The following is a 12,406-nucleotide window of genomic DNA, read 5'->3' as shown; positions in this document are numbered from 1 at the left end:
CTGTGCCGGTAGTGACATGTTTTAGGAAAAACTTGTCTCTCGAGAGATTGATATCTTGGGGCTGGTAATTTGTCGCTGCGTGGCAGGTTACAGCTTTTGAGAAGAAATCATTTAATTCTTCTGCAGACGCTTGATAAACAGCGTCAGATCTGCACTTCCCTATACCGAAACTGCGCAGCTTTTTCCACAGTGCAGCAGGTTTTGATATGCCGCATACGACAGAGCGGGCATGTCTGATTTTGGCATTCCTCACGCTTTGCTTGGTTCTGTTTCGGAGTTTCCTATAAGCTTCGTACGCCTCAGGAGTTGGGTTACGCTTGAAGGCCCTATGTGCAGCATCACGTTTATTCATTAACTGGCGTAATGCAGTGGTGAGCCATGGAGCGGGAGCTCTCTTTACCTTGACAGTGCGTTGAGGAGCATGTTTATCATACAGTGCAATAATTTTGCGACATAATTCCCGAATTTTTCCGTCTAAAGTCGGTTCATTGCTTATATCATGCCAAGGAATATCTGAGCAATCCTTTTGAAGAGCGCCATGGTTAACATTTTTTAAGTTTCTGTAGGTTACCAGGTGAGATTTTTCTTTGGTAGTATGCATTGAGTAATTTAAGAATATCATGTCATGAGCAGAGAGTCCCGGAGCGGATGTCTGATTGGCGCGAATTATTTTATCTGATTGCTTCGTTGCTATTATATCTATGAGTGTGTGGCGTGTGATGAGTTGGGTCCAGTGGTGTTAAACTCATATCATTGGAGTGGAACAGTCGCCTTGGTTTTTCTGCAGAGGGAGATTTTAACTGTAAGTAGATGTTTGTGTCGCCCATAATGATTATGTGTTCATACTGTGTCACGAGTGAGGACAGGGCAGACTGAAAAGAGGACATGGCACCGACGTTTGGAGGTTTGTAGATTACTCCAATTAGCAGTTCCTGATTTGATGTATTTATTTCGAAAAACAAGAACTCTGCTTCTTCTTCGCCCTTTGCATCCGATGTGCATAGTACAGTAGGTGTCAGATCAGAGCGAACATAGGCACCCACACCACCCCCGCGTCGTGTTTCACGATCTGCGCTTAGGAGAGAGTAACCAGTGATTCGGATAGCGTTGGAAGAAATGTTTGGTTTCAACCAAGTTTCAGAGACGAGGATAATATGGAACAGCGATTGGCCGAACAGGTCACAGAACTCGTCGAAGTGAGCCGTTAGCGACTGCGCGTTCGCGTGGGCCACAAAGAGCCCGCCGCCGGAACCGGTCCGTCCCATTGTGGCCACCTGTAGGACCGAGCGTGCTCAGTTTACCTGCTGGCCGGAAGAAGGACAAAAGCTGGATTTCGCGGGGGAAGACGTATTTACTGGTGTGTCCAAGGTCGTGGCTGACTCAAGCGTCTGTGGGCTAAAGGTGAAAAACAGGCTGGAAGTATCGGAGAAGGGAGCGAAAGGAAAGATGGAAAGTGGCAGTAGTGGTTACGAAAAAGATAATAGTAGTAGTAGTGGTAGTGACGAGGATGAAAATAGCAGATATAGAAAGGCGGTTGTAAGGAGATTCCTGTTAATGGAGAATGTTAATTCCTGTTTGACTGACAAGTGCATTAGCAATTGGGTACATATTAATTGTTTCAGCCTGAGCACTGTGTATAAAGATGTTATTGATCTGTCTCCTACTACCATGCTGCATACTTGTCAGTAAGTTGAATACTGAAATTACATTGAAAGACCCAAATATAACTTCTCCATACCTGTGACTACATGTTATTCAGAATTTTCCACATCTTCTAGGCAACCAAAAAGCTCATCTATCTTGTTTTTCAACCCTCTGATGTCCTGTAGGAATAAATTAATTTTATTTTTCTGGAAACTGTACATGTTTTATAGTCCCATTCTGCTCTAATTCCGTTCACCATTGTCTGTCTGTCACCTGACTCTGACATGAAAATGTGCCCCTTTGACTCCAGTAATCACAGAGATTTTGTCTTGTATTCTTGTGGCCCTCTTACACTTTCTGTGAGATGGTCAGTTAATATTTCCTGCAATTCAGTTGCAGGCCTTGATTAGTGTATCCCCACCTTTTAATCGTAGCAACAGGTGTGGCACAGATATGAGACTTTGTTTCAGCTGAAGCAATATGCTCAGCTCTTTGTTCACAGGGTTAATAGCCCTGTTAATGTAGGGCTGGTCATGCTACTCCAAATCCCCACACAAGTGTGTGTTATTGCTGTTTCTATTTCCTCCATGTCATCTTTAATGTTATATTTCAAGTTGTTAGCCAGGCTATTTCCTCATATTATAAGTAATTTACTCTCACCATCAAAATCTCTGCATGAGGCTGCTATGTTTCCTGTCACCTGGCTAAGGTTGGTGTTAGAACATCTTGTTTCACCATTTGGAATACTCATTACTCTTGCCGGAAGTTCACGCTGTTTGGAACTGTAATGTCATAGTATGTCATATTACTTCACTTGCAATGTATATTATTAGCTCACCACTCACCAGGCTTTGGTAAGTCCCATCTATACTTCACACAACTTTTTCTCGTTTCCAAGAAATTTTTGCGAAATTGTCTATAACTGAATAAATATTTATACACCTTGAAGTATGCAACAGACTTGTCTCTGGATGCCCTTCTGAAAGGTGTGATCACATTATAACAAATATTTCAAAATTCCTCTCATTGTATGTTTTAAATACACACACACACACACTCACACACACACACACACACACACACACACACACACACACACATGTATAAAACTATACTGTTTTGGAGTTTCAGTCTGACTCTGACTGTCATTGTTTGTACAGATATTTTGTCAAGTGGGCTCTCTCTCTCTCTCTCTCTCTCTCTCTCTCTCTCTCTCTCTCTCTCTCTCTCTCTCTCTCTCTCTCTGTGTGTGTGTGTGTGTGTGTGTGTGTGTGTGTGTGTGTGTGCGTGCGTGCGTGCACATACATTTACAGTGCACAGGGGTTGGGGTGGGGAGGGACAGGGGTTGGAAGCCAGTTTGGAGTTTGTTGGTGACAGTTAATTCAGGTGGTCAGGCTCACTCGAAAGGCCATGTTAGTTACGCATAGATGATATGATGTAAATCAGTAATACACTCTTGCCTTGACTGCTACATTCTTTTCGTTACTAATCCTGATTATGTGTTTCACTGTACCATCTTCATATCAATTCTGTGGTACAGAGAACTAACATGAAATGGATGGAACAAACTTCTATACAAATCATGTATAGAATAGTTGCTGTAAAATGTAAGTTGATCACACGTTTTATGAATCCAAAGCATACCATCAGAGTTAAAACATCTTAGTGAACATCAATAGTTTAATTACAATGTAAACATATAACATGTAAAAATCATTTTATGGTAGACATTATTGTGTGTCAAAAGATTTGCGACTTGAATCACATGACACTGCATACACAATATTAATTTTTAAAGAAACAAGGCTGCAATAATTTTTACATGTGCAGAAGAACCATATGACTGCAATATTAATACATAACTGTTGCTAGCGCTGTAACACGCATAGAGGTGATGGGGACATTACTTTGAGGCCTGTTCATATTATGAAAACCTGAGAGAGGGAACATGATTGTAAGAATACTTATATAACAACAATTTTATTAAGAGAGTAATTGTACCCAAACATGCTAGACTGTAGCTCAGTCTGGTTACATGGAAAAGAATGAAAAGAGAAAGCAAATGTTTCTAATATGTATGTTAATTGGATATACGAGGGTCACTCCAAAAGAAATGCACACTATTTTTTTTTTAAATCCATCTTTTATTCTACATGTTTGAAAGTTTTAAAGTGTGTGGATACATCCTTTAGGAACAATATTTTCATTTCTCCACATAATTTCCATCACTCTCAAATGCCTTACACCATCTTGGAACCAACGCCTGTATACCCGCATGGTAAAATTCTGGACCAACTTGTTGGAGCCACTGTTTGGCAGCATGCACAAGGGAGTCATCATCTTCAAACTTTGTTCCACGAAGAGAGTCTTTCAGTTTCCCAGAAAGATGATAGTCACATGGAGCCAGGTCAGGACAGTAAGGCGGGTATTTCAGTGTTGTCCATCTGAGTTTTGTGATCGCTTCCATGGTTTTTTGACTGACATGTGGCCATGCATTGTCGTGCAACAGCAAAACATCCTGCTTTTGCTGATGTGGTTGAACATGGCTCAGTCGAGCTTGAAGTTTCTTCAGTGTCGTCACATGTGCATCAGAACTTGTGGTGGTTCCACTTGGTATGATGTCCACACGCAAGAGTCCTTTGGAATCGAAAAACACCGTAGCCATAACTTTTCCATCAGAAGGTGTGGTTTTGAATTTTTTTTTCTTGGGTGAATTTGCATGATGCCACTCCATTGATCGCCTCTTCGTCTCTGGTGAAAAATGATGGAGCCATGTTTCATCATCTGTCACAATTCTTCCAAGAAATTTATCTCCACTATTCTCGTACTGTTCCAAAAGTTTGCTGCATACAGTTTTTGTTGTTTCTTTGTGACCCACTGTGAACATCCTGGGAACCCACCTGGCACAAACCTTTTTTAACGCCAACACTTTCAGAATTCTGCAAACACTTCCTTCCCCTATCCCAACATAGTGTGACAGTTCATTCACTGTGATGCGTCTGTCAGCAGTCACCAGTTCGTTAACTCTCTGCACATTGTCTGGAGTGTGTGCAGTATGAGGCCGCCGCGAGGAAAATCCTCAATATTGCCGTGCCCACTTTCATCACGTAACCTGCTTGCCCACTGACTAACTGTACTGCGATCGACAGCAGTATCTCCATACCCTTTTTCAACCTCTTGTCGATGTTTCCCACTGTCTCGTTTTCATAGCACAGGAATTCTATGACAGCATGTTGCTTCTGACGAACGTCAAGTGTAGCAGCCATCTTGAAGACTTGCTGTGATGGCGCCACTCACGGGAACAGGTTGAAATAAGTTTGAAAACAAGTGGGAAGGATGTATCTACACGCTGTAAAACTTTCACACATGCAGAATGAAAACTGTATTTTTACAAAAATAGTGTGCATTTCTTTTTGGAGTGACCCTCGTATGTCCAAATCCCCTTCTGTCTCCTGTCTCTCTCTCCATCTCCCCCTGCTGCTTTCTTTGCCCATCTCCTCCTCCTCCTCTTTCACCCTCTCTCTGTCCGTCATCTGCTTCCCTACTCTGTGTCAATCTTCTCTTCCCCTGTCTCTGTGACCTTGAGCCTTGTTTATTGTTATTACAAATTCAGATTAGGTAGTAGCATTCTAATCATAAACCAATAAACCATAAATATAACTTTTCTGTTTGCTTGCAGTGTTTCAGTATTGTATATTTTGTTTATACATTTATGTAATTAAAAGTATATAGTCCATATGTTTCTAAATTGTTGTTACAAAAAGTGCAAAAATCTGAAGTAAATCAGAAACGTATATTTTGAGATTTTTGGTAACAGTGCTTTCAATTTATATGAAACACACATATATTTATATATTAAAGAATTAGCTACTTGAAAAACTTCAATTTTAAAATTGAATGTTATGTCAAAATTTCAAAGCAATTGGTGAAGAACTTTTGGAGATTTTGAACAAAACAGCATTTACATTTTTATAATGTATCCCCTTTTAATACATACATATATTTCATATATACCACATAGTGTTCCAGTAAGTATATGAAAACACATGGGTATTCAGATGCAACGTTATATCGAAATTTCAAAGCAATCTGTGAAGAATATTCAGAGATTTTAGATTTTAAAGAAACAAAGATCTACATTTATAATGACATAGAAAATATGGATGTTTTTAACGGCAAATTTCCAAAAATTTTGACCCATTGCTTTGAAATTTTTACAGCATGTTCTATTGGTGTACACGTTTGTTTTCATTTCTCTGTTTTTTAAATATATGTAATACATAAATTTATATAAATTTAATAATAGGGAAACATTGCTACAAAAAAATCTCAAAAAGTTGCAGATACATGTGTTCCACATAATGTATTAAAGAATTAGGTACCGGTACCTAAAAACATACATCTCTAGCAGCAAAATTTCATAGCAATGTGTCAAGTATTTTCACTGGTTAACAATTTTGAATAAACTAACATTTACATTTTTATAATGTTTCAACTTTTATTACATATATATTACGTGTGCACTTCGCTTTTATTGTTTGCAAGACATCTTCAGTGGCAAATTTTTTGGATGTTGATTTACACTATGTGTTCTCATCCCTTTGTTATAGCTGTTCTTCTGATAACGGCTATTTGAAATTTCTTTTTTTACATTTCACTCCATTAGGAATAAGAATACAGCATGTAGACCAAAAAATGTGAAATTTGCTACTGAAGATGCCTTGCAAAGAATAAAGGCAAAACAAGTATGACATAACAATTATGTTTTATTCCATTGTGATAGGTTGTCCCAAAGTAATAATTATCAACATATTGTAATAAAAGAAAGTTAGGCTTTAGAAAATACCTACAGACGAGTGCACATGTAATATCATCGTCAGTATTGTTCACTGTTATCAGTGTTTTTTACTGTTATTGCTTTTCACTGTCTTTTATGTTATTACTGTCATCATTGTTTTTCAATGTGATCCATATCTAAATGTTATATGTTTATGCTGTAATTAGATAACAGAAAATCCAGGATGGCCACAGTCTCCGCCCCCAGCAGCCAGAGTCTGTGGTCATGTGTCTGTGGGTTGCATCTCGTGAATGTGTGTGAGCTTGAGTATGTTATCTATTTCTGACAAAGGCCTTGTTGGCTGAAAGCTCAATTTCTGACAGTCTTTTTCTTGTGTCTATCTGCGACTCAGCATCATCACTGTATGGGGAGTGATAATATTGTTATGCTGTAATTAGAATATTTATGGAATATTCCGTCAGTTCTTGGAGGAACATAGACACATTAATAACATGAGAGCACAATATTAATGTTCCACAATAATATTTATTTAATAGTCCACTATGAACTGTCTTTCGGCTTCTTAGGCCATTGTCAGAAAATGTAATACTAAACAGATAGTCCACACAACTTCAATGAGAGTTCAAAGCTGTACAAAGATTGTTGCACAAAGATACGTGACATTTGTTTTGTATCAATATAGCCATAAAATGTTACATATCTTTTTACAACAAGCTTTGTACAGCTGTGAATTCTTGCTGAAGTTGTGTGGACTATCTGTTTAGTGCCCTAAGAAACTGAAATCTGGTTCATAACAAACTATTAAATAAATATTGTTGTGGAACATTAATACTGCTTATTCAAGTTATTAATAGTAATTAGGATATTTAAGGAGGGGAATAATTGTTTCAAATTAAAAATTCATGTGGGAAATAATATTTATTATGTTCCATTAGCTACAGCCATCTGGTGGCGGGTATGCTTACTTTTTAATGTGTTGTATGGTAAGAGTCAGTTTGACTCTTAGTGTTGGTTAAGTACTCTGACTAGATACTATGGAACCACAAGATATGTGATCAACTTATGCATCACAGCAATTATTGTAAACATTGTCTGTATAAAAGTTTGTTCCATCCTTTTAATGTTAGTTCTTTGTACCATAGATTTGATTTGAAGATGCTGTTAAAGTGAAACTTGTGATCAGGTGCAATAGTAAAAGGAATATAGTGACCAAGACAATAGTGTATTATCGAGCCAAACATGGTTGCAGACCCACTGAAACACGTTTTGTCAGAGGTAACGCAATATGACATGAATGCTTCCAGATGTCCCTATCTCTGATTGATGGGATAGGATATGCCTTTGGTGGGACCAGAAAAAAGAAGAAAGAGTAGGGTTTAACATCCCATCACAAACAACGTCATTAGAGATGGAGTGCAAACTTGGATTTGGTAAGAAAATCAGCCATGTCTTTTTTGAAGGAAGCACCCTGGCATCTACCTTTAGTGATGGGAGTGAATTGAGATGTGTTGGGTGTGTGCGTAAGACAAGTCATGCACCAAGGTCTTTTGCAGGGATGTGGCCCATATGGCAAGGGGTTGTGTTTTATAGATTTTGTCAACAACAGAACACCTTTTTTGGAGAGGTGCGAAGGATTCTGAGAAGGTTTTCTTAAATTCAGGAAGTAATAAAGGACAGCTAAAGCTTTGGCATATGGATGATATTCAATAATAAGGAGTGTGTGCCTTTTCTATCTGGAAATTTTTAACTTTGCCAGAATGAATATGACACTGTTGTGCAATATAAAAGGAAAGTTCTGTCAGAAAGGAAATAATTTAGGAGTAAAGGAGATCACTCATCAAATATCAGAGGCATTGAGTCGTTGACAGGCACACACAAGAGACAATGTACACACACACACACACACACACACACACACACACACACACACACCTGTGTACTTATATCTGGTTCTTGGCAGCAGCTTTGTCATCAATGCCTGCTAACTTGAAATTTGCTTTACTGTTATTTCTGCAAAATCACTTTTGTGCTTGATGAAATGCATGGTATTAATGTTTTTAATGCAACCTCTGAACCTATTTGTCATTCGTAGGGCAGCTGCACCTTTGTTGCTCCACTACAACTTAATTAGGGCATGTTTTTGAGAAAGGAAAATTCTTTCTAGTTGTTGCATCCAGAACACTTCCTGGCAGGTAATGGTTTTTTCCATGTATCCAGCTTTTGTTGTAGAGCTGTTCCTTGAAACTTTTGCACCTTAGTGACTTAAACAAGAAACTAGTGTTCAGTTTCCTATTTTTATCATCACCAGCCCATTCAGCATCACTCTGTCCTGTGATGTTGTAATCCCCATTTTTAGAAAACGATTATTTGAAATCTGTAGTTCTTTTTAGATGTCAGAGCTTTCTGTTTACTGCTTGGGTTATTCCCGCATATGTAAAATTTGGCTTATTATCAAATTGTGCACACATTAAACTACCTATTGCCTCTCTTTATGGGGCATTCTTCATGGTAGCCCTTTTTCTCTGTCTTTGAAATAATTTTCTGAGTTAGTACTTGGTTATTGTCTAGCGGCGTGGATACTGAATTACAGTTTTCCATGTTATCCTGTATTTGACTGAAAACTGATTTTAATAATGAGTCTGTTCCACTCATAAAAGTCAACACTGGGTATCCCTCATAAATCGCTTCTCCAAGCTCTTTCTGTTTAAATTGTTTCTTAAAGTAATTTTTGCCCTGTAGTTTGCTACTAAAAATCAGCATGTCATCTAAATAAACAATGAAGACAAATATTTCTGTTCTTTGCTTTTTTCTTGTAAACAAAGCAGTCATCTGTGGATTTCTTGAAATTTAAACATATTAGAGTATTACTAGTTTGGCGTTCCAATAGTAACTACTTTGTTTTATGCCATAGACTGTGTACTTAAAGTCTTTTAATGCTTTTATCTTTTACTGCTGTTTTAAATTGAAATCACTTGTACACTTCAACATAAGTGCTGATGCATTGGATTTTACATACCATTCTTTATGTATGATTTCACCAGATGCTGGTAGTGTTAAAAATGTTTACTGACTCATTACTTTGAATGACTTTTTCTACTTGCCTTGCTTTAACTGCAACAATTCTTTAGTGTGTGCTGATATTCACTGCAGTTGTATCACCTTGTACCTAGAGGAATGTGGTGCGGATTTGTATGGTTTTCTTTATCGTTTCTTAGAGGATCTACATTCTTAACATTTGAACTGCCTCGTGCATCATGCTTTATCTCCTGTAGTATTTGTTCTTTATGGAACTCCCCATTATTGAAATATTGGAGTTCTGTCTGCCCATTATTATTGGTTTGTCACCATCGGACAACCCTACTATTACATTAAACCCTACCCACTCCACTTTCACTTTTGAAATTAAGACCATTCACTTAGTTTGACCTCTGAAAGTTCTTTGATATGTATGCTTCCAAAGACAAACAGTCCTGCTTTCCAGTTGTTAAGAATATTCTTAGCAGTCCTATATTTTGGCCAAGTTCCACAGACGTATTTTAATTTCTCCAATTCTTCAATCACGATTGACGTATTCCATAGACACACATAAGTGGGAGGGTCAACTGACAAGATCAATTAGCATTAGCAGTACACACTTTAATCTCATGGTGATCTCACCTATTATGCACTGCCAATAAGTCTTTGTGTTGCAAATAAGTTTTTATTGGAAACTGTCATGTGTCGTAAGTTTCTCTTCCTTTCTGTTTCTCAACTAATGGCAATAAATTAGCGCAGAAAGTAGACATAGTACCATCATTTTGTATCAGAGATACACGTGGTATCCTTTACTTCAAATAAGTTGCTCTTTTAGATAAATAATCCTGCTGAACTGGTTGTCGTGGTAACATAATATGTGTTCTTTTTTCCTTCTTCATCTTCATGAAAGGAGTACCGTTTGAAACTGAAAGAAATTATTTGTAATCAGTGGAAATGTAGTATAATCTACTACACAACATAAAAGCTAAAACATTTTCAGAAAGCATCCATAGAAATAGCCATAACAACAGCGGCAAATATGGACTTTTTAGTAGGGGCATGGATTCTAAGTTCTAATTTCCAAAAAGACTGGCTAGACAGCACAAACCAAAATAATGTTGCAGCAAATACCTGTTAGCTGGAAATATGGTAAAAATGTCGTGGGAAGTATCATCAAAGAAAACTTCAAGTTTTAAAAATGGTAAGTTATGAAGCAAAAGATGGTTAAGTTTCAACATCACATCTATAGCTAGGTCCTTGAGAGGAGTGCAAGCTTCGACTGGATGTTAAAAGGGTGGGAATTCACCACAACCTTTGCAAAGGAATTGTTCCAGCAATCTCGGTATGTGAATACAAGAAATCATGAAAAATCTAAATCTGCATGACTAGATTAGTAAGTGGCCCAGCTCTTCTCAAAAGAATGCCAGTGCCTAAAATATCAGTGGGAAGTTTCAGCCTACTCTAGGTATATACAAACAACAATTCATTTGTTGTTAAGCAAAATATAGACTATCAGGCATTCAAAATAATCTCCTGGAACTTACTCAGAACACCCTCCAAGCAAATTTACACTCTCAGATGTCTAACATTAATTAACAAGTGGATTGTCACACAAAGGAAATTTATTTTAGTTCATCTGGGACAAATACACTACACAGTCAAATGCACACAGTGTCTTTTCAGGGAACTTGGGTTGGGAAGAAACTATTTAAATAAAAGCACATTAGTAAAATTTTTATATATTTACACTAATACTGCATTTATGAAGAAGTTTCATTATTACATTATTGGAAACTATACAATGCTTCAGGGCTTACCACTTTTAAATTTAAACCCAGCACCAGTTTACCATTCAACATTGGTTTTATATATGTATTTTTTTTATAAAAAGCACCAGCCAACATTTATAGAAATTTATCAGCCCAGTTACATTTAAGAGTCCTTTAACAAGACTAAATTATCAAAGTTGATAACATTCCACAAAAGGTAGGGGTCAGTCATAAGTTAGGCTGCATTTCAGAACCTCACTTACAGATGAGTTACTTTTTTAAAGGAAGTGCACAGAAATTTTCTGTCAGTACATTACATATTTTTAAACTGCATCACATTAAAGCATCAAAAATATGCTGATATTTACATCACTTACTATTACTTGAATTGGAAAATATTAGTATGATCAATTTACCTCCACATATCCAAATAATCATGGAAGATACTAATGTGCTGCCAGCTGGTTAGGTCTGTTACCTTACAATTGCACTGTCACACTTGGTGGCATAGTAAGTCAATACAACTGTATGTTTAAAGCTTCACTATTTTGCAATAGAATATTTACACCAGATTACTGGATTTTTATGTTTTATACTTTATTTAATTTTCAAGAACCTTTAAGAAATGCCAAATGTGCTAGTTGTCATTGTTTCACTCAGACAGTTATGCTAGTCTTCTCCTTTTTTTTCATTTTTTCTCTTCTTCAATAAATAGGAGAACAACATATTTGGTTGTTGGGTCTCTGTCCTTCTTAAGCATTTATGTGTTATATTCAACACTCCTATGATAAAGTTCCAAAAAATGTGGAGGACTAAGAAGTTTATTTATTTATTTTTAAAGTCTCACATTTGTGATAATAGTCATTTCTGTGTGATGACTAGTTTTGGACCATCACATCCATTTTCAAACTATAACTTCATTAGAAACTTGTATTTTTGGAAGCTCTTATGGACTCTCATATGTGTAATTCTTTATTTTAGTTGTATCTAAAAGGTTTCCTTGTATTTAAAACAGGTTTGGTCTGATTTAATTGAATATGTGATCCACAAATTTGTTAATGTACCTAAACAAACTCCAGTGGCTCTTCATCTACCATCTGAACAAAATGTACAAATGAAAGACTCAGAAAGTATTAAAAGTGACAAAGATACAGGGTAAGAACATTTATCAATATTTAAG

General features: G+C 37.0%; 1 protein-coding gene across 2 annotated transcripts in view; it reads left to right on the top strand.

The window, feature by feature from the left end:
- LOC124775108 (protein timeless) overlaps positions 1–12,406 on the top strand; it is a 384,357-nt gene that overhangs the window by 307,859 nt on the left and 64,092 nt on the right. For both annotated transcript variants that reach the window (XM_047249934.1, XM_047249936.1), the window contains one exon: positions 12,242–12,381. In XM_047249934.1, coding sequence (XP_047105890.1) covers positions 12,242–12,381 — 140 coding nt within the window. The remainder of the gene's footprint in view (positions 1–12,241; positions 12,382–12,406) is intronic.

Source organism: Schistocerca piceifrons, chromosome 2 (genome assembly GCF_021461385.2).
Source record: "Schistocerca piceifrons isolate TAMUIC-IGC-003096 chromosome 2, iqSchPice1.1, whole genome shotgun sequence".
Lineage (NCBI taxonomy): Eukaryota > Metazoa > Arthropoda > Insecta > Orthoptera > Acrididae > Schistocerca > Schistocerca piceifrons.
This window is presented reverse-complemented; position numbering and strand designations above follow the sequence as displayed.